Genomic DNA, 21,067 nt, shown 5'->3' with positions numbered 1-21,067 from the left:
TTTCTGCCTGACGCTCAGCTCCAAAAATTACCAACAAAGACGCAGAGTCACATCTTTACAGAACACTTTATTTACATGGCCCTTCACAGTGTAAAATAGAAACTTTATTCATGGAAATACTTACAAAAAGGCCATTTTCCACTGAACATTCTCTTTAAATAGTACTCTAGGGTTATTTACATCTTTACAGTGTATTCAAAATACTCTTTTGGTAGCGGCCTCTTCACAAACAAAGACAAGTATGGCAGATTTTGGTCCCTGTCCAAGGAGGGAGGGAACGGAAGAGGGCTGCCCTCTGAATCAGAAATCAACTCTTGACCTCTAGACCTTCATTCAGATTATTTGTGTATATTTGAGAAAATTGAACAGGTTTGAACCAAAAAATATGAGGATTGTTGGAAAAAAGAAAATCTTCTGCAACAAAAAGGTAGTTTTCTCTTTTAAATTACATTAAATAAACATTCTCAAATTTACACAAGTGCATTTCACGGTTAAGTGACAAGAAGTTGGTTTGAGATTCATGGCGAGGAGAGAGGGAGTTCGGGGGGGTGGGGGGGTTATGTTATTTGGCAGCGACCAGCACATTGGGACAAGCTGGCATCCGAGACCTTGGTTCATCAGCACTCCAGGGGACAACAGTTTGTGTTGCATATCAGCTGTTTCAGGCTAAAATAAGATAAAAATGGAGGGAGGGAGGGGGGTAAAAGTAGCTCCATTGTTATTGCTGATCTTGATGCATTAGTATCAGTTCCTGAGCTTTTTGTCCCTGTATTTCAACATTTGTAACCAATGATGTTGCATCATTCACAATGATTTTACTTTATACTGTGTCGCCCTCTCTGAGAACCTGCACTGCAAAAGACACAGACTTTTTAAGTTTACCATCTCCAAGCGTAATGAAAAGCTGTGGATCTTTTTTTTCCCCCCAAGGGGAACTAAAATTATTCATTCTTAAGTTGCTCCTCAGTAATATTAATTGTCAGTCTGGTAGCTAAACCACGAGTTGACAAATTCAAGATTTGAATTGAAGCATACCCATTTAAGAGCACAGCAGTGGAGTGCTTCAGTTAGTGGAGTGTAGAAAGTAAAATTCGACAGTCACACAGAAACATCAGACTCGTCCTCCCCCACAGAACCGAACGCCAAAAAAATGACTGAACGTGAAAATAATAGTGAGCGCATGAAAAGGTGTGGTGAGCAAAGTGTTTCATGAGCGCCTCCGCTGGATCCCGTCTGACCCTGAGTTGGCTGAAAACGTGCACACAACCTGAACCCTTCCTACACAGAGAAAACTGAACATCACATCCAGGCGCAGGCTGCCATGTGTTCCTCTCCAGAAATGTCCTGCTCTCCCTCGTTTTCTCCCCCCCCCCCCCTCGTTTGAGAGGTTATTCACTCTCATTTGTCACTTTTAAAAACAAGACGATCAAATCAGGGGAGGGGAAATAATCGAGGGGGAACGCCTGAGGACGGGGTCACAGATGGGAACGCAACCGCGCCCAAATGTTCTACAGGCCCAAAGAAATCTCATTGCATAGGGAAACACTTCACCTGCAACAATAAAATGTGTCCTCAACCCCCCCTCCCCTTTTTTTCAATATCTGAAAAATGCACTTGCATCATCCAGGGTCAACACTGCTTTCAGTTTATACTGTGTGTAAACCAACACGACCATCACTGATGTTGATTGAATGAAGAGAGTCCACTCAAGAGCCGGATGCTGCCTTGGATGCTTATCTCGTCTCCGCAGCCCCCGCCCCCCCCCCGGTACAGGAGGATTTGGGGAGGGGGTGGGGGGTTAGAAGGATGTGGAGGGTTGTCGGGTTCATTATCAGTAAGTTCAGTTTGGGAATGAGCCGGACTCAGAGCGTGTCCACGTGGTTCATGTTATTGGATCTGTTGTGGATCTCCTCGAGGAAGTTTTCCAGCTGCTCGATGAGAACGCGCTTCTTGAACCTGTGCAGGGAACAAACAGTGACAACAAATGTTATGGTTCATTGTTCTGTTGGTCACAGCTGTAGGATACAGAACTGCTGAGCCAACTCCGGACGGTTCTGTTCACAGCTTATTTGAGACAACAGCAGAGGAGGGGTTGAATTCCCTTCTCCTGGACGTCTATCTGTCCTATAGCCCCTGGTTTGTTTGGCTGGGGAGCTGCACGTCTGATGTGATGGTAAGTGCCACAGGGGACTGTCCCGTCTCCATTTCTGTTCCCTCTGTACACCCCAGATTTCCAGTGTTACTCCGAATCACGCCACCTGCAGATGTTCTGATGACTCTGCGCTGGTGTGGTGTATTAGAGATGGACACAGGGAACTGGTAGCTAACTTTGTGGAGAGGAGCAGCAGGAGTCATCTGCTCCTACGTGTGGACAAGACTGAGGAGATGGTGTTTGACTTGTCACAAAACTCATTATCAGTATATCTGTATATACTCAAGTACTTGGGTGTGAATATCTCTGAACATCAGACTGGACTGGAGGACCAACGCTGACGCTGCGTACAAGAAGGCAATGAGCAGACTCTACTTTCTGAGGAAGCTCAGGTCTTTCAATGTAATGCAGTAAGATGCTGGAAATCTTCCACCAGTCTGCGCTGGCGAGTGCAATCCACTGCACTGTGGTCTGGTGGGGGAGCAGCATCTGTGCCAGATACGCCAGCACGATCAATAAACTCATTCACAACAGCGTTGGTCAGAACCTGCAGACGTTTGAGTCGGTGAGGAACAGGAGGTCACTGAACAAACTGTTCTCCTCCCTCAAACAGGTGAACACACTGCTGCTACCATCTGCACATACCGTCTATATCATACTTTTAATGCATTTATTATGCACTGCCCCTTTTGCACAGTTCTTGTTGCATTTCAACCCGTCTTAAATTGCACACCATCTTCTGCTTCTGATGTATATTTTTATTCAACATCTGCTTTTGCAATTCTGCAGTTGTGGTTTTAATTTTGAATTCTTTGTTAACCTCAGTCTGCAGTAACGCCACCATTTCCCACACACAATCAATGAAGTCTGTCAGTCAGTCAGTCAGTCAGCCAGTCATTCAATCAACCAATCAATCAGTCGTGTTACCTGGCCGCCTCTTTGATGATGTTTTGGAGGAAGATGAGCCGGGTGTCCAGAGTGCCCTGGATCTGCTTCAAGAGGAGGAAGATCTTCTCATAGTCTGAAACAGAAGGAAGCAAATGAGGATCAATCACTATTACTGTGTGTCTATGGTCCAATTCTTTATTCAAATATAGAACATTAATGACTAATAACATACAATAATTTAATTTCTCCTCAGAAAATGTCTGATTATTAAAGTGCTCTGTTTTCAGGTTGCAACTATAAATTATTTTCTATCACAGATTCTCTTCTTCTCCTCAGTAGGGAAATTTCTTGTTTTGTTGGATAAACAGGTTTAAACCCAGAGATATTCAAGTTATGCTGCCCAACATTCAGCAGCTTGCTGTTTTTGTAAAGCACAGTTTTTGAGAAAAACAGCTTTGCTTCAGCTTCACTTATGCGGTTTCCTCTGACAGAATAGGTTGACAACACTTCGAGATATACCACTTCTTTTAAAACAGCGGCACCTTGTTGTGGTATGAAATTCAATACAACAGCCCCTGAACAAACATAGAAGCTTAGAGTTTTTCTTGAGAGAAGCAATGTTTCAAATCAATCGTGATGTTAGTAGTTTCAGGCGTTACAGTAATTACATGCGAGAAAGGATGGGTATTAAAGCTCAATACTTTTTTGGTGCTGACTAAAATGTCCGTATCAAAAACTATCAAGCACCAGAAGTCTTCTTCACTTATTCTGTCGTGAGATATTTAATGATTTAAACCAGAACTCTGCCAATACTATCATTAATCAGTTTATTCTACTTACGCCTGCCGGGTTTCCTGATCTCCTTGGTGATGAGCGCCCTCAGCTCGTTGTTGACCTTCATCGTCTCGTTGTGAATGTGCTTCTTCAGAGCCGCAGGTGACAGGTAGCGGGGCGGCTGGTCATCGACTAGCACCACCTCCATGCCTTCCTCGCTGCCCGGCAGCAGCTCGCCCACCCGGGGTTGCCCGTTCTCCTCCTCGTCACTGTGCTGGAGGTCCTGGGGATCCGTGGCTGTGTGGTTCTCCTGGTGGTTGGCGGGCCCCGAGGGATGATCGGCCTCCGAGTCCGAGCTGCTGTCTGAGCCGTAGTGGTTCTGATTGAGGTGGTTGATGATGATGTCTGGTTCAGGTGCTCCGTCGTTCATGTCCATGTCTATAACAGGAGAGATTTAAAAGACAGTGCTATTCATTTATTCTGTTTGTTTGTTGTGAGATATTCTCATCCACGTTCATTAGACCTAAAGGATACAATATGTTTTGGTGAGAAATAAAAAAATGTAAATTCAATATAACAATTAAAAACTGATCAACTGTTTCTGAGAAGTTTTAGCTGGAAAGACGCATAATAACGTGTGTCATAGCCACGATGCAACTCTCACCTGCTGCGGGTCGAGGGCTGGCAGGGGGAGTTACTGGAGGCGTGTAAGCCCTGCCCAGGCGCAGCAGAGGCGACATGCAGCGGCGTCTCTTGGGGCCTCCACCCTGCATGTTGTTACTGTCTCCTGGTCTCTTGCCCTTGTTCTGTGGGCCGGTCACAAACTCATCCGCTTCGTCGATCATCATGCCCTGAGAGAAAAGTGAGGAAGACGGTTAATGACAAAGTACGATGGTCAATTTTCGTGAAGGCTTTTTCCTCATGAAAGACGATTAGGGTGGGGTTGTTTCGAGTCAGTGGGATTAACCTTCTTGTCCAGTTTGAAGGGGTTGCCGAATGTGTGCAGGCGTTTGGGCTGTTCAGGGTCTGCGTCTCGAAGAGGCTGAGGAGCAGCTTTGAGGAAGTCCTGGTAGTTGCCCATCTGGGCGATTGGCACGCTGTGGAACTGGTCTGGACAGGAGACAGGGAAAGTCACCAACATGGAGGGACAGGTCTAGACTTTCTGAAGTGTTCTTCATCACCGGCTGAAAATCTTCAGTCAGTGGTTGAAGCTCTCACACCAACATTGTTTTTAACAGGATTTGCAGAGCACACTTACGACCAAATAAGTGAGGGAACTAGACAGTGACTTACCTGAGTCCTGCCCTCTGAGAGTACAGACGCTGGTGTTGAGCAGATTTCGCCTCATTCGGCTCAGCTGGTCCAGCAGGTGGCTGCGAGGGATGTCGTAGGGATTCCTGAAGCTCTGAGGTTTCAGGCCCTGATGATGACACAAGACAGTAAGGAGGACAGTAAAGTGAGGGATGCGAGTTTGAATTCAGCCCCCCCCCCTTCGAGTCACGAAGGAGGGTCATTTTCTGGTGAAATACTGTCGCACTGGCTGCAACAGAGTGGATACAGCCTGAAAGAGACAACCATCTTTCAAATGCCAAAGTGCTCAAGCACACAAACAGGCTCCATAAAACATCCCAATAAACGCCTCAGGAGGATACTGGGATGGAAAGCCAGGAAGGAAGGGAAAGTCTGGGGACTGCTCTTCAGTCGGAAATCAAAGTAAATATCAGTAAGAGACAGTGTCGATCTGCGTAATCATGACTGAGTAACTCTTGCTTATAAAAGCTGTGTGTCGTCAGAAAAACTTTGACTGGTAAAGAGAAGGTTAAATAAAAGGATTCGGACCTTGTTGAGCAGTGCCAGGTGAAAGCCTTGAAACTCTTTGGGGTTGAGCTCCAGGGGCAGAGTCGGTGCCTCTCCTGTGAGACTCTGCAGCTGCTGGATGAAGTCCCTGCGCTGGGCCAGAGATATACCTCCACCCCGCCAACGCACCTTGATGCCGGCCTCTGGCGGTGGCTTTTTACCAATCGAGGCGATCAGCCTGTCGTACTCGATCTTTGACTGGAAATATGAACAAATTAGATGTTTTGAGAAGCAATGCAGTGGAAGGCTTTTTGTATCATTCAGTGTCTTACCTGGTGTATGACATAACATAGCAACACCTTTAATCCCACTATTTAGCTTTTCTAAGCAGTACACAAAACTTAATAAATGGTTTATAACACACTACAGTGCAACTATATTAGTGTTTATTAATCTATTTCTCAGTAAGTATAACTCATCTAGTTGGCACCTATAATAATAATAATCAATACAATAACAGAGTTTCTTTACCAGAACAAAAACCTTTTCCAATTTTCAAAAATAAGAGGAACATAAATGTATTAGTGTTTCATTTTGTATTAAACAGTCATACAAAAACTAAACAAAGGCTCAAATTTACAACCTTACAAGACAAACCAAGACACATGAAATCAAAGAAGAAGTAAACAGAGACTAAAAATCATGCCCAAAGATGAAAAGACAACAGCTCAACAACCAACCTGCTGACTGAGCTTCTTCAGGTAGGAGACCACGCTGTAGCTCAGGCCGTACTCCATGTTGTCGGCCAGCAGGTTTGGCGCTCCCATGATTCTCAGAGCTTTCCTCAAAGACTGCAGAGAGAACACATCAATGAGACCAGTTTTAATGTGTCCAATCAAAAGCAAATCAAAAGTTAAAAAGCTGAACTGCCAAGTCCACTGACCCCGATATAATATGGAGGCATGGTCTTCAGGTAGTTCTCAAAGGACTGCCGCCATTTGATGGTTGGCTTGAACTTGTGCACTTTGATCAAGTCGTCTGCAAAAAGAGAGCAAAAAAAAAAAATGTTCTGAAATAATTGGACACGCTAAGAGGAAATAATGGCACAGGACCACAAACACAGAGACAGGCTGAAGCTGAGGGACAAACAGATCCATCAGTCTTACCCAGAAGTGGCAGAAGTACGGGGTAGTTGTAGGGCATCACAAACAAGTTGACACAGTTGAGAGCTGTGCTGGCCTTTAAGTAGCCAAAGGGTTGGCCCAGGTCGCTGTACTTGGCACTGTTACATACAAACACCTAAAAGACGAGAGAGAAAAATCATCACATCATCACAAAAAACGACCTGCAGAAGTCCCACGAGCTGCTGTTCAGTTCTGTTTGACATGTGTGCAGTTAACAGTCACAAAACAATCTGCATGTAGGGAGGAAAGACAAGAAGACAAAAAAAAAAAATAAAAAAAATGTTGGAACATGGAAAAATAAAAATGTGGCGACAATCTTTCCAGTCTTCAGTCTTTACCACGAGTGGGGCAAATATGTTGAACGGTCTGAAGGTGGCAGCAGAGGAAAGAGCCTGATATCTAATGAAAATAGTTTACCCTCTATACAGGGACCGTTTTTGGACATCTCAGACTCAGATCTACACTGTCAAATCCGGAAAACCTTTTATCAACCTAAGCTGCACTTTGTTAACTTTGATCTCAGCTGCGGCTTTGAGCTGAATGTTTGTTTACATGCACTTGTGCCGACACCATCACATTAACACACCTTCAGGAAGGTTGTTGACGTGCTCAAGTTTAGTGTGTGAGCATCTTCACATACCTATATGCAACACACTAATGCTAGCATGTTAGCATGTCAACTCACATGCAGCTGGCACGGCAACATTTGTTAGCATGCCAGGGTTTAGCATCCATCCCAAAGTCAAGGTGAACGCTTAAGGAAATTTGATCAGTAGTTTTAGAGGTATCCTGTCATGAACTTACATGTACAATTTGAAAATCGCTGAATAATCATGGGATAACTGAGATCCATCCTGTGGGGACCATGAATGTCAAAATTTTATGATAATTCAGTCACTCACTGTTATAGTCTGATGTGATTTCATTTTGTCTGATTTTTATTTATTTTTTTATTTGTCTTGCCTCAATAAACACTGGCCTCCGTAAAAATATAAAAACCTTCTGAAATAACTCGATTACAACTGCGAACACTTTTAAAAAGGTTGGAAATGTTAAGTTATAGTGTTCATTTTTAAATAAATACACCCAGAGTCCAGGCGCATCAGCCAAAAGGCTTTCAAGGGATTATGTTAAAGACAGCAGTCTCAAACAACATTACAGACAGTTGCAATGACAAGAAGGAACAACATGTCCAGGCTGTTGACAAATGCTGCTTTGCAAATGGCTTGCAAACTAACATGACCCACATTTGGAGCAGTGTTTGAAAACCCGAGAGCTGTAACTTCCCCGGTATTTTCCTCATTAAACCACAGCAAATACTGCAAATCATCCAACACTGCATTTATCACGTCGCTGTTAATATTCAGGTATGTACCACAATTCATTTATCGTCAAACCACCAGGAAACTTCAATGCAAATAATGTTGTACAGCAATTTACACACATTATACTTTAATTACCACACTATGAGAAAAATGTTGTAATTAAAAACATAATGGATTTCAGCTTTCATGCTCGTGTGTGTGTGTGTGTGTGTGTGTGTGTGTGTGTGTGTGTGAGAGATGGTGCTGTACCTGCCAGCAGGTGTGCGGGGACTTCCTCTCTAAAATGTACTGTGTGAGCGGTGAAGGCTCCAGCTCATACTTGTCGAAGGGCACCTTGTCTATCACCATGGGCTCAGCGTCCAGGCAGGAGAAACGAACGTGGGGGTGGGCTGAGCGGGGCGGCTGGTTGGGGCACAGAGAGGTAGATACTTTTATAGTATATGTTAAAACACATTAACAATAACACTTTGCACTTACTGAAAAATGCATCTCTGTAAAACTAACCACTGACTATAATACAGAAAGCCTTTTTTTCACCTGTCTACAAAAAAATTGAAGTATTTATATTTAAAACTCTCAAGTCTTTCAACCTAATGCTGCCGAGTTCAAGAGTTTAAGAGTGAGTTTAAGTCTCTGCCATTCACATATTCTCAATATACTTGTATACTAATATGCTTGCTTTGATAGAACTCAAGATTTATTTTTGTTTTACTAAATTTCTTTAAGTAATTCATTTCCTCGATGAAATACTTATTACATATACTTACACTGTATATATCAGTCTTTGGAAATCCGTCTTTAATCTTTACTCATGATTATGCGGAACATGTGGATAAAACATGTGTATTGTGCTGCCACCTGTCCTTTCACATGTTGTACCTTCATTTGCTATATTGTGTTATACTGTATAGTTGGCCTTTGTAATTCTGTTGTATTGCCTTCATTACTTCCCTTTTAACAACATTATTATTGTAGGAACTGTCTGACTTGTTTATGTTGTGTGTCCATGTAAACAAACAAATATACCTTTTATGTGTCATTTTCATTATTGCATGCCATTTATATATATATATATATATTTAATTGTTTTCTTTCTTCTTCTTTGTAAAAATTATATAACAAAAATAATCTTTGTAAAGTTTTGTATAACTTCAGGATATTTCTGCTGTTGCTATGGGTAATGAGAAAAACTGTCAGTTAAATGCCCTTGATATGAATGCAAGAAATTTAACAGAGGCCTTACAAGGTAAAGGTGCATGGTCCAACCACACAAATATTCTACTTTGATGATTCCTTCACAAGTGTCTTACCAGCGTGGGGGAGTTCTGGTCCGGCCAGAAGGCCTCGGGGATGGGCCAGTGACCAATGGGAACACCGGTTTTAGGGTTGGGTCGTACGTAGATCAGCTTGTGACAGCAGTGCCAAGGCTGCGGACCAGACTTCACCGCCTCAGCTGGCGCGTCTGTACAGGAACATATAGGGGAGGTTTACTTTACAAGTAAAAACAGCCAAACAGAAGCTCAGACAAGAAGGTGTTTGAGAGATATGACACAAAACAAAATGGTTTTGAGAAACTGAAACAGTGTGTAGGCAGTTAAAATACGAAGGTGGGGGTTTTAACAGTGACATCCACCAGCTGTTTATGAACAACAGTCAAGAGAAGCTCAAAGAGGATTTAAAAAAAAAAAAAAAAAAAAAAGCGAGTGGGAGAAAGCAAAGAGCTTCTCTACTAATCAAACAGATGCAGCGCAGCAGTTGTCAACAAGGTCTTTAAGAAATAAAGTCGGAAATAAATTTCGTTTAGACAAACAGAGGTGTCTCTTACCCTCTAGTGGAGGAGGGTCAGGTCCCGTCTTCTCAAAGTTTATCACCACTCCGCTCTGAATTTTCTGCACCAGAGACTCCAGACACTGATTCAACATACGCTGAGAAAACACGCTGTAGGAACGTCCTGCAACACACACACACACACACACACACACACGCATATAAACGTATAAACCTGGGAAATTAATAAGTTCGACACAGTGTTGTCGGTTGGACTTCAATAGCTTTTTCTTGAATCTGAATTAACTATTACGTACACTTGTCAAATCTGGCTCCTTTCAAATCAGATTTTGTTTAGTGTTCATCAGTTTTAAAGCTGCATTCATTTGAGACAAATTTGCTGATGTGTGTTAATCTAATATTCTCTCTTTTTAGCTCTGCCAACACCTGAGAGAAATATCTGGCTCATTAGCTGCTAAATGTTCCACTTTCTTCTTTTGCTAGTCTCTATCTTTGACTGTCTGCTGTTTCATGCTGAGCAGGTAGTGCACAGAGGGTTTGCTGAAAGCATCTGCCTGCTGCCACAGCAGTGGAGTTAGGAAAGTAGTGTATATGATAACTAATTTACTTATGGAATCAAAAGAAATTGAAGTTTATGGATAAATTCTGAGAAGTACTTAGACATTTCTCTGAAGAATCAAATCAACCCAATTTATTTAATAATCCTATTATGTAGATAAATAACTAAGTTGCAGTTTCTCGTGATGCTTTTCTTGTGAGAGAAGATAAAGGATTTCAGACTCAAAGTTTGACCAATCCAGGTATTTTACCAACTTCAAACCAGAGGCAAATGGTGCCAGCTGTCAGAAGTCAAACATGTACAAACGAGTTACAAATGCATCACACATCCTGACAATATTCCTGGATGAAAGCTCACGGTACTATTTAAATGCAGAGTACTCTTAGTTTCTTTTAAAACTCAGCAGTGTCAGACTATACTGTATGTACGGCACGATTTCAAGCGCCCTCTACTTAACAGCGTGCTTATCTTTATGGAGTTGTATCAGTCTTTACACAGTGGATGCAAAAAAGGTACATTTGCATGAGATGTAGCTCCAGAGCCATGAATCTGCTTTAGTTTATTCATCACAGCATCAGTCACCGGACAGTAAAGGTCACACAAGTGCAGACCGTGAATCAGACGCTGTCTTACAAAGCTACAACTGATTAGTCTAATTCAGCCTTCTGGTCATTTGCTGCCTCCAACTTCACCTCTAGTGACCTTGTTATGCACCCATTCACTCACTCATTTCAAAAGGCCGTGGCTTTGTGTCAGGTCTGCCATCAGCAGTAATGGACAGGCAGCATGTACTGTAGACTGTCGGTGACAATGGAGCTGTGTCATGTTCTGCATTCAGCACCCACTGACTGCTACACAAGCTTTGGTGTGCTCTGTTCTGTGTGTGTTAATCTTAACCTGCCATCAGCATCATTCTAGTCTGTTCCTCCTGCCAGCTGCTTCCACAACCAGGCAGCATGAGGACTGGAGACAGGAGGGATAAAAGTCTACTTCTATGAGTGGATGTTCTTTAAAACTGGTAGGTAGGCAGCCAGGGTTTGTTTTTTTTTTTTTTTTTTTTTTCTACAGCCAGGGGGATTACAGATCGAAATCATTGGCTTGAAAGTATGTGATGGGTCTGTGAATGAGACAAAGACAGTTCCAATCCTGGACCAGGTGGGAAAATCTGGGCTTTCTAACCTTAGTCGACATTTACTGCTGAAGTGCACTTGAGCAAAGCACTTAACCCCTCCACAGCAGCTTCGGCAGAGTTGCTCAGTGGTTAAAACAAGAGCATGCTGTGCTTGCACAGGGTTGTTCAGCTCCCACTAGCAAACTTGTAAACACAAGTCACTCTGGATGTTGAGCAAGACAAGAGCTCTGGGCTGTCCCTCGCTGATTTTAAAACAGAACAGTTGCCAAGGCGATCTTTATCTCTATCATCAAGTTTTTTTTCTAAAAAAAAAAAAAAAAAAGACTCATTCTCCCTTTTCTGTGTATTGACAGAGATGATTCATCAGCTGTGCTACGGAATGCATTTAACAAATAGCTATTTTGATCTTGTGTTATAAATACTTTGAGCTCGTCCCAGCATGTTCCACGGGGGCTCTGTTGTAAAAATTAGGCCTGTGTCACTCCCAAGAGCAATATGTCTATGATGTTTTTTCCAAAATAAGATTATAATAGCATCTACACTCAGCTGGCAGTTTATTAGATACATCTAGCTAAAACTAATGCAGTTTAATACAACAGTCTTGCAACAAGTCCTCCTTTTAATGTTCAGTTTTTATTGAAACTGTTTCAGAGAGGTGTTGAATCAACTGTATGATCATTTTGGAGGATGAAGTTTGTGGTGCTGTTGAACTGTATTGCATTCAACAGAGAGGTGTTTCTGTTATTTATTGTGTGTGTGTATATATATATATATATATATACACACACACACATATGTGTGTTAAACTGATTTGTTTCACATTAGCCAACTGTCTAATGTTTGAAAAAGAAGCCAAGGATGACTGTGTAGTTTTTACTTTTATTTCTCTTGCCAATTACAATTATATCTACTTTATTAATAAATTATAAATGCAGCAGACACAACCAAATCTGAATCTAAATATGTAGTGGATTGTTTTGTCCTCAATTATTAGACTGTTTGTAGTATTATTGGCTGGACTGCAATAACGGGGCCAGCTGACTGACTGACTGAATGATCAAGTTACCTTTGGTCAGCCGAATGCTGCGTGACTGAGTCATGAAGTTACCGCATTGGTCAACCGAGCTTTGGAGTTTCCCAATTTGACACAGTTGACAATTCAGCACCTTTGTCTCTAGATTAACAAATTTTTCAGACCATTTTAGCAAAGAAAAAAAAAGCATTTAGCGACAAATCCAGCAACTTCTTTGGACAAACCTTTCCTACTTTCCATAGAAGAGAGTCGGCAGTATTGCCCCACGAGCACGAGGTTGGACTTTCCCTCCGCAGGCGCACCTCTCTATGCCTCTCATTCAACTGACTGAATGTCAGCTGACATAAATGAGTTTCTAAATTATTCTCTGAGTGATCATTTTACAAGTAAATATAGCTGAAATCACAGCACAAAACGTCTTCAACTTATGTGTACGGTGACTTTTGCTGTCGATTGCGGGGAAAAAAAACATGTAAATGAGAATAGCTTTATAGGGAATTCGGAGAGTAGGAGAGAAGCAAACAGATAAAGAGCTGACACTGACACATTTCCCTGCTTGTTAATGCCCTCATCTTTCAAACTCCATTCAAACTCTCCACGCGAGATATTCGATATATAAAGCCGAACCCTAAACTAGATATATTCTCAGACTTGACAATGCTCCTCGAGAGCTACACAAGACATTATACAACTGTTTGCACAGGCTGAGTAGTTCTCCTCAGAACAACTACACTGACCTTTTAAAATTGGTGAGGTGCCCCTTTAAGCGATACACTCTACAACACACATATTTAACCAAACACCAGCAGTCGGCCTACCTCCAGTGACCTCACACATGGGGGTGATGGGAGAATCGTCGGGCGGGACGCCTCCGAGGGGTTCGGGCTCCACCGAAGCGTTGCCAGCGATCCGCAGCACCAGAGCGAACAGACGCTGGTCCCAGCGGAAGGGCTCCTTGGTCAGCTCACTACCGGGAAGCGGGGTGGTCAGAGGCAGGTGGAGCTGGACGGTAGAAGACGAGACAATGACAGCGTTAATGACAGAGGAAGCATGGATCATAACTAGAGTCAAAGTAGTTTTCTCTTTAGTAGCATATGTTGTTTTGAGACTGTTGGGGCAATTTTGAAAATGGATGAGCAAGATTTTTTATGGGAATATTGACAAAGTCCCTTAATTTATCAGGTATTTGATTCACTGCATAATTAAATAAAAGTTATTTATTATCTTTTATACAGACCATTTCTCATTTCAGCGTGCAGGAGATCCTCTATACCCAAATTATATTGCTATTACAAACTGTTCAAAGACATTTAAACATGCAGCCACTGCAAACTGAAAATGTCAGTGTTCATCTCTTCACAGTAAGAGGCTCCATCATTTTGTTTTTATACATTTTCTTTTCAGACATGTCTTAGTCAGGCCAGACTTTTAAATAACTATCAGGAGAGCTGCAATTAAAGTCAACTTTCCCCTACCAAACCTCACTTGGTAACAGGCACAAGCATGGAATTATCACAGGAGCCATAAATTAGACTGTGGCTGCAGAATCAAGGACTGAACTGTATGTGTCTGACCTCCACAACTTTTACTTCTCGAGCTACAAAACTGACTACATGGCTTAAAGCGTCAGAAATATTCAACATGGATGGCAGATGCAGAGGAGATGACATCTTACAGAGTGAGGAGTCAAAATAAAGAAATAATTGAAGGGAGAGTGAGTTACTGAGTCACTGAGAGGAGTTTTAATCTGACTCGCAGACCGCAGAGGAATCATCGTGGTTGCAGCCGTTCAAAGGCGACACTACATGCTCACACGACTGACCTTTGTAGTTGTGCTTCTGTATCATAATTGGAGCTAAAATGGCAGTTGCTTAATCGATTGGCAACTAATTGGATAATCAATTAATCCACAAAAATGTTAAAAAACTGATCAATTGTTCAAATAATTTATCAAACAAAAATATCAAATATTTCCTGCTTCTCAAATATGAATTTCTGATTGTGTCATTATCACTGTTGAATTGAATATCTTTGGGTTTTACTGTTGGTCAGACAAAATAATCAATTTTAAAATCACATTGGGCTCTGGGAAACTACAATTAGCCTTTTTTACACTGTGTCCTAACGATAAGTCAAAACATAGGCAGAAGAAACAAGGATAAAAACAATTGTTTGAGTTATTTGAGAAAGAAAATTCTTGTGCCTTCTCAACTGTGGATATGTGCTGTTTTTTTTTTTTTTGACACTTTATAGATCAAACAATTAATCAATTTTATCGAGAAATTAAATGACAATACTCAATTGTTAGTTTCAGCCCGAACCCTGTTGTGATTAACTAATCTAAGGTAGCGATATCTAATAAGGTAGAGGTATTTAACCAAGTGGTATCTTACAGGTAAGATATGACGCCGTTGCTTCACATCGTCATGGGATGAGTCTAATTTGAACATACTTCATTAATAGCGGTGGCTCTTTTAGTCTCAGTGACACAGTAGGAAAGGGTTTGATGTTTGTGTTAAAGAGAACAATGTGGGATCAGACAGGCTCTTGAGTTGTCATCCAACCATGCAGGAAGCTCTCCTGATTGGCTGGGACCCCTCGTCTCTGTGGAGATGTTGGCTGACCTCGTCTTGGACTCCGCCGCCGCTTGTCAACTTGTTGCCGTCCGTGATGGCGATTATGATGGCGGGTTCGAGGAAGAAGGGGTTCCTTCCCTACAAAAGATAGAGAGAAAAAAAACATAAATTCACAATCAATTTAAAAATTAAACTATGAGAGCAGATAAAAGGAATGTGTCAAATTAAAAAGAGTCAAGTGCATTTATAGAAGCCAAGAGCAAAATTCATACTGGAATTTAGCACCGGTATATTTATGGCACTTAAAACATCTGAGGCACAAATGAGAACATTTAACCTATCATTACATAGATAACTTACAGGGGATCTATTTTAAGTGAGCGGGTGTGTGAAAGAGAGAGCCTTAACTCCAGGGGATAATAAATAGAAACAGAAAAAGTACCATCTTTAGTAGAGTGAGACTACATCTTCACCTGAGACGATACACTGATGTGTATCTGCGGTATACGTTCACCCTATCCCTCAAGATGGCAGAGTGTATTACCTGAGGATCTATATGAAACCTCTTTTCTGCTAGACCCCACAATATTTCATGACATCAGCACACTCCACTCTGATAGAATGAAACTGGAGCAGCGCTGCATTTATCACTATACATCAGGCCTGTGGGATCTCCACAGAGGCCACAGAAAAATGTGGTGAGTTAACCTCGACGCATCCCGACAAGTCCTGTCAGCAAACGGTCAGCGCGCTGGCCCGCACTGACTCACGGAGTCATACGGACTTCATAAAGGCCATCCTGTTCTGACAGCGGTGCGATTATTAATGGATGTGGACCCACTCAGTTTGAACTCTACCTGTAGGCTGCGGTTTCTGCTGAATGATGGATTTGTCCGTTAACACAAACGGCCCAGTGTAAACAGAGCAGGATACTACCAAGATCCACGGTGCTGTAGGTATCCATGACAACCTGGATTTTTTTTTTTTTCCTTCCTTCCCCAAAATCCCTTTATGATATCAGGCACTTTCTTGGCATGCTAATGAGCAGGAGATGAGGCTAACTTGCCAGACGAGTGATGATTTCATCCATGTCACATCAGCTCACTTAGCTTTTTACTGCTGCTATGCATCCAAGTGGCTTAAAACACAGCTATTAAAATGAGATTTTTGGGACATTGCATCAGTCCATATCAACAACACAGAATCAGCCAGCCCTGCTCCTGTAATCTTGTCCGCCACAGTCAGTGTAGTGGCATGTGCAGAGCTGAAACAATTAGTCAATTAACTAATATGTCTGCATAGAGAAAAATAATCAACTATTTTTTATAAATGATTAATTGCTTAAGTTACCTTTTAAGCAAAAAAAAAAAATTTACCTAACTAGATATGGAAAATTGTTTACCTTCTATATTAAACTGAAGAACTTTAAATTCTGGGTTATTTGACAGAGAAAACAAGCTATTAATTTGACATCACTTTGTGCTTTAGGAATCTGCAAAAGGGCATTATTTTTCACTATTTGCTGTCATGTTCCAGACCATATAATTAATTGATTCATTAAGAAAACAAAACAATCAATGCATTAATCAATAATGAAAATAATTGTTAACCGCAGCCTTAATCGTGTGTAGACCTGTCAATATTGTCAGCTACAGCCAAGTCCACCTGAAGCAGCGGGAAACCTGGTCTACTAACACAGTGGCAGACTGATGGAGATCCATGAGAGCCATGTTTACCACCCCTGCTGACACGTTAACCGATGGCCAAACATCAGCGGTCATATCATTTCCTCACTCTCATCCTTTGTCCTCTTTCTTCTGCTCTTTCATTCCTCTCTTAATGAAACCGTGATCAGTGTCAGGATTCCTCTCCTCCTCCATACCCCTCTTCCATCTCCCAAGGGACAGTCATCTCAGATGCCTGGCAACCTGGAGGGCTCTTTGTTACTGTAGAGAGAAGCACTCCAGGGCAATATTAACTCCCCTATAGGCTTACTCTTCTTTGTCTTCTCCCTCTCTCCCCAATGAACATCTTACACATTCAGCTCTTAAGAACTTGACAATGAAAAATCAAAGTTGACTTTTCCTTATGAATTAAATTGGAGAGACAAGCGGACGATATTGAGTTATTATACAGGGCACATCAAATACAATGCCAACGAAACCCAAGCTACTGCATCACTTTGGTTTACAGCTGTTGAAGCAAATTGAGATTGAAAAACACATACAACAGAGTGTGTGTGTGTAGCCATCAGAGCGCTGATGAAACCTTTGTCAGTTTTGACTGCTCAAAGAAAAGAAGTGCGGCTCCAAAAAAAAAAAAAAAAAGGTTCAGCCTGGCTCCTCCACTGCTCGTAAACTTGGACAAAGTGATCTGAACTTCTGTGTGATGTTCAGGTTCAGAGGAAAATTAGGTTCATCACTGACATCATCCGCACACCATGACCTGCTGTAATCAAGTGAATATCAATTTTAGTGTAAACGTGACGCTTGCTCTCAAACAGTCAACACAACAAAATGATTTTATGGGAAAGCGCACTTGATCCACTTCCCTTGAGAAATCCTTTTAGCAAACTGGTTAAGCTTCACTTAAAAAAGGAAACAAAAACAACAAAAGATGACAACAGCTCACAGGAGGTGTGGTGCACTAATGCTGCGCTAAAAAAATTAGTCAATTGATAATCAATTTATCGATAGAGTGAAAATTATTAACTCATTTATCAAGCAAAAATGCCAAACATCAATAGGATCCAGCTTGTCAAATGTGAGGATTTGCTGCTTTTTCCCCTCTGTTTAAGATTAAAAACTGATTATCTTTGGGTTTTCTGCTGGTTGGACAAAAGAATTAATATGAAAATGTCTCTTTAGGCTGCGGGAAACTGTGATGGGCATTTTCCATTATTTCTGAATATTTCATGATTAATCACTTGTTAAAAATAAAGACAGATTAGTCAATAATAAAAAGAATTGTTAGCTGCAGCCCTTTAACATAGGTCAGTGTACAACTTCCATTGTAAAAATATACTCGATACTAGTAATTACAGCACGGTTATGATGTCAGAGTCACACAGTGGATACAGGGGAGTGTGCCCTCTGTTCTGAAATTGATCTTCTGCCAGCTGTGAGAAGGCGGAGGAGAGAGAACTGGTCATTAAATCATAATCATTGTCAAATCAACCTGTCATTAGAGGTCAGTGGTAAGCAGTGCACAGGACACAGTAACCTTGACCTGCGCATGTTCTGTTTGTGTTTACAGACACGTGTATATGCGTGACCGTATTGTATCCGCCAGCCTGACAGCAGAGTTGGTATTTGACATTCAAACTCGCCGAGAGTGACAGACAAGCAGTATGTACGCTGTATGTATGCATTAGCCTGCTTGATAGCATGGTTCTGTTTGTTACTGAGGAGTTAAACATTCATCATTGCTCCAACCCTCCTGACTTACCTCCACACTGGGAAACATACATCCAGATTCTATATCAACCACAAGTGTGCAGCTTCTCCAAGCAGTCAAACTGGATATGGACTAGACTTTTAAGCTTACATTAATAATGACTCTTCTGTTTCCCTGGCAGAAAACTGCACCTCGTTTTCAAACACTGGACAGAAGACAAAAAAAAAAAAAAAAATCTTACAGGGTGATGTGTTGCATCTCCTGCAAGCTGTTGTCGTTTCTAATGAGACTAAATCAAGACTCGGCTTCTCTGGTCGTTTTGTGTCACACTACACAGTAAGTAGCGTGATGAAAGAAGACGGTTATGTGTTGCAGATAAGAAGGCTTACATGAGAGCAGCACTCTGAAACTGCACAATCTCACAATTTCTATCTACAGAGAAGTGTATCCACAATAGCTTCGCTTTCAACAACTACCTCCCTAAACTGGAAATTTTACCACAGAGACTAAACTGGTGATGTCATTAGGCGGCCCTTTTTGGAATTGCACCAGTTACACTGAATTAGTTACAGACTTTGCGGGCTAAACGAATACTTGTTGCAGGTTTCCAGCTGTGAATCAGGACCACTCTGCTGTCCAGCTGGAGGTGAGACTTGTTTCAAATACACAAATTAAAACTGAGTTGTGCAATATAAGAACAATAACATCAGTGAAGTCCAGTTTAAAGCACCATTTCTCCTTTAACTTGCTCTAGTGCTGTCACATTGTGAAGCTTTTCCTTGAGTAACCCAACATTCCTGACCTTGTACACATAATTTTTTAAATAATTCAATAACTTTCTTGAGATAAATTCTTGTTTGTTGCTAAGCTAGAAGGAAAAAAGTAACCAATCCCAGTTGCAGAGCTTTTCACACCTGATCGCAGCATAAAACAAGACAGTCCAGTAAAATGTGAAAAAATGTTTTCTTCACAAAAAAAAAAGCTTGAGCATGCTTATCGAAGCACAGAAAACCAGGGACTTTAAACTTAAATTGTCATATAAACATTTTAAATGGCCTCTGGCAAGCTAGAAATTACACTTAAGTGAGGGTTTATTAGATCCATCTAGTTTAAAATAATAATATAATTCAACAATCCTGAAATAAATCCTACCTTCGTGAAGCTTTTAATGCTCAGTTTGTGTTTAAACTAACACAGGGAAGCGCTGATTCAACTTCATGGTCATTTTAAAAGCTGTACTGATGATGAGGCGTTTTGAATTTTAATGTTAATGACGGGAGACTAAATATTAGAGTCAGGTCTCCGTACAAGGAAATACAACCTTCAAACTGACCATAACGTTGAAACATTTCTCTAAAAACAGTTTCAATAAAACTCAACATTATAACCCTAATAAAAAAAGTTATATAATATCTAAAGCAAATATGTTGCATTAGAGCGCATCAGTTACAGCTGGCTATACCTAATAAAATATCAACTCTAGTGCCCATCTGTAAAGACTTCATTAACCGTTTATCCCTCTAAGGCTGCAAGAGATCGTCAGATCTACAGCTCTAATCTGTTAACCGCTAAAAATGTTAGCACAAGGACATCCATGATTTAAGAACACAAACGAAAGACACCAACTCAATGGTGAAATCAACGGTTACTGACAATAAGTTGTTCCTGTTTTTCTTTTTTGAACTTGTTGCTGATATGTTTGTGTCTTGAGCACATGACTGAAAGTGTGTGGGGTCACAGTATGCAGGTGGTTGATGCTTGTAAGACTGGGGATAGGTGAAGAGGGGGTGGGTGAAGGGGGTCTGTTGGGGGGCGCATACAGCACCTTGTCATAGCACTTTCTAAACCTGATTTCCTCTCTGTCCTCTTCAGTGCTACATACCTGTCCATAGTTGTCTATCCCAGTCACTAATCTATTGAGATTGAGTAAATCAAAAGCGGTCCTCAAGGACTGGCCAATAGATGTGAGTCCGGTTGCTTGGAGGTTCCTCAGCTCTGTCATGAATGTGGCATGGCTCTCTTTCCATCCAGCCTTAAAAAAAAAACAAACAAACAAACAAAAAAAAACAAATAAACAAAACAAAAAAAAAAACATTTAGTTATTAACATGCAAGAAGCTAGATAGCAACCCCACTGTTGTGAACACCAGGCAACTTTTACATAAGTCACTGTTTAACTTGAGTGTTTTTTTTATTGTGAATCTGAACTGATAAACACACACATTTTATATATAAATAAATAAAAATATAAATATATATGTCGCTTCCTCTCTCTTTGCCCAAGCCAATAATTTGACAGCACAGCAGCCAAGACCTTGATCTGTTTCTAGCCGGCTAATGCGACCGGGCCGGGGTCATAAATTACAAAAGTAGCAAAGTCGCCATGTGCGCCGTGACAATTTGGTCTAAACAATTAAAGTAGGCTAGTCTGTCACCCGCCTCCCCTCATCCTCCTCCTCCCCCC

At 41.4% G+C, this 21,067-nt stretch overlaps 1 protein-coding gene across 2 annotated transcripts in view; it reads right to left on the bottom strand.

The window, feature by feature from the left end:
• Positions 1-47: 47 nt before the first annotated feature.
• Positions 48-21,067, bottom strand: part of ints6 (integrator complex subunit 6) — a 21,917-nt gene continuing 897 nt past the window's right edge. The window contains exons 3-18 of one of the 2 annotated variants that reach the window (XM_023404493.2): positions 20,487-20,636; positions 15,197-15,346; positions 13,451-13,634; positions 9,946-10,071; positions 9,431-9,582; positions 8,370-8,522; positions 6,778-6,910; positions 6,555-6,649; positions 6,352-6,462; positions 5,654-5,869; positions 5,108-5,234; positions 4,782-4,924; positions 4,479-4,665; positions 3,881-4,252; positions 3,080-3,173; positions 48-1,956 (exon numbers count right to left, since the gene is read on the bottom strand). In XM_023404493.2, coding sequence (XP_023260261.1) covers positions 1,863-1,956; positions 3,080-3,173; positions 3,881-4,252; positions 4,479-4,665; positions 4,782-4,924; positions 5,108-5,234; positions 5,654-5,869; positions 6,352-6,462; positions 6,555-6,649; positions 6,778-6,910; positions 8,370-8,522; positions 9,431-9,582; positions 9,946-10,071; positions 13,451-13,634; positions 15,197-15,346; positions 20,487-20,636 — 2,487 coding nt within the window. In that variant the 3' untranslated portion in view covers positions 48-1,862. The remainder of the gene's footprint in view (positions 1,957-3,079; positions 3,174-3,880; positions 4,253-4,478; positions 4,666-4,781; positions 4,925-5,107; positions 5,235-5,653; positions 5,870-6,351; positions 6,463-6,554; positions 6,650-6,777; positions 6,911-8,369; positions 8,523-9,430; positions 9,583-9,945; positions 10,072-13,450; positions 13,635-15,196; positions 15,347-20,486; positions 20,637-21,067) is intronic. The other variant, XM_023404494.2, reaches the window with a different exon arrangement.

The sequence above is a fragment of the Seriola lalandi genome, unplaced genomic scaffold, assembly GCF_002814215.2.
Source record: "Seriola lalandi dorsalis isolate HSWRI2012SDOR001 ecotype SW California unplaced genomic scaffold, Sedor1 jcf7180002054245, whole genome shotgun sequence".
NCBI classification, from domain to species: Eukaryota; Metazoa; Chordata; class Actinopteri; order Carangiformes; family Carangidae; genus Seriola; species Seriola lalandi.
Note: the sequence above shows the minus strand (reverse complement) of the source record. Positions and strands in the feature narration are given on the sequence as shown.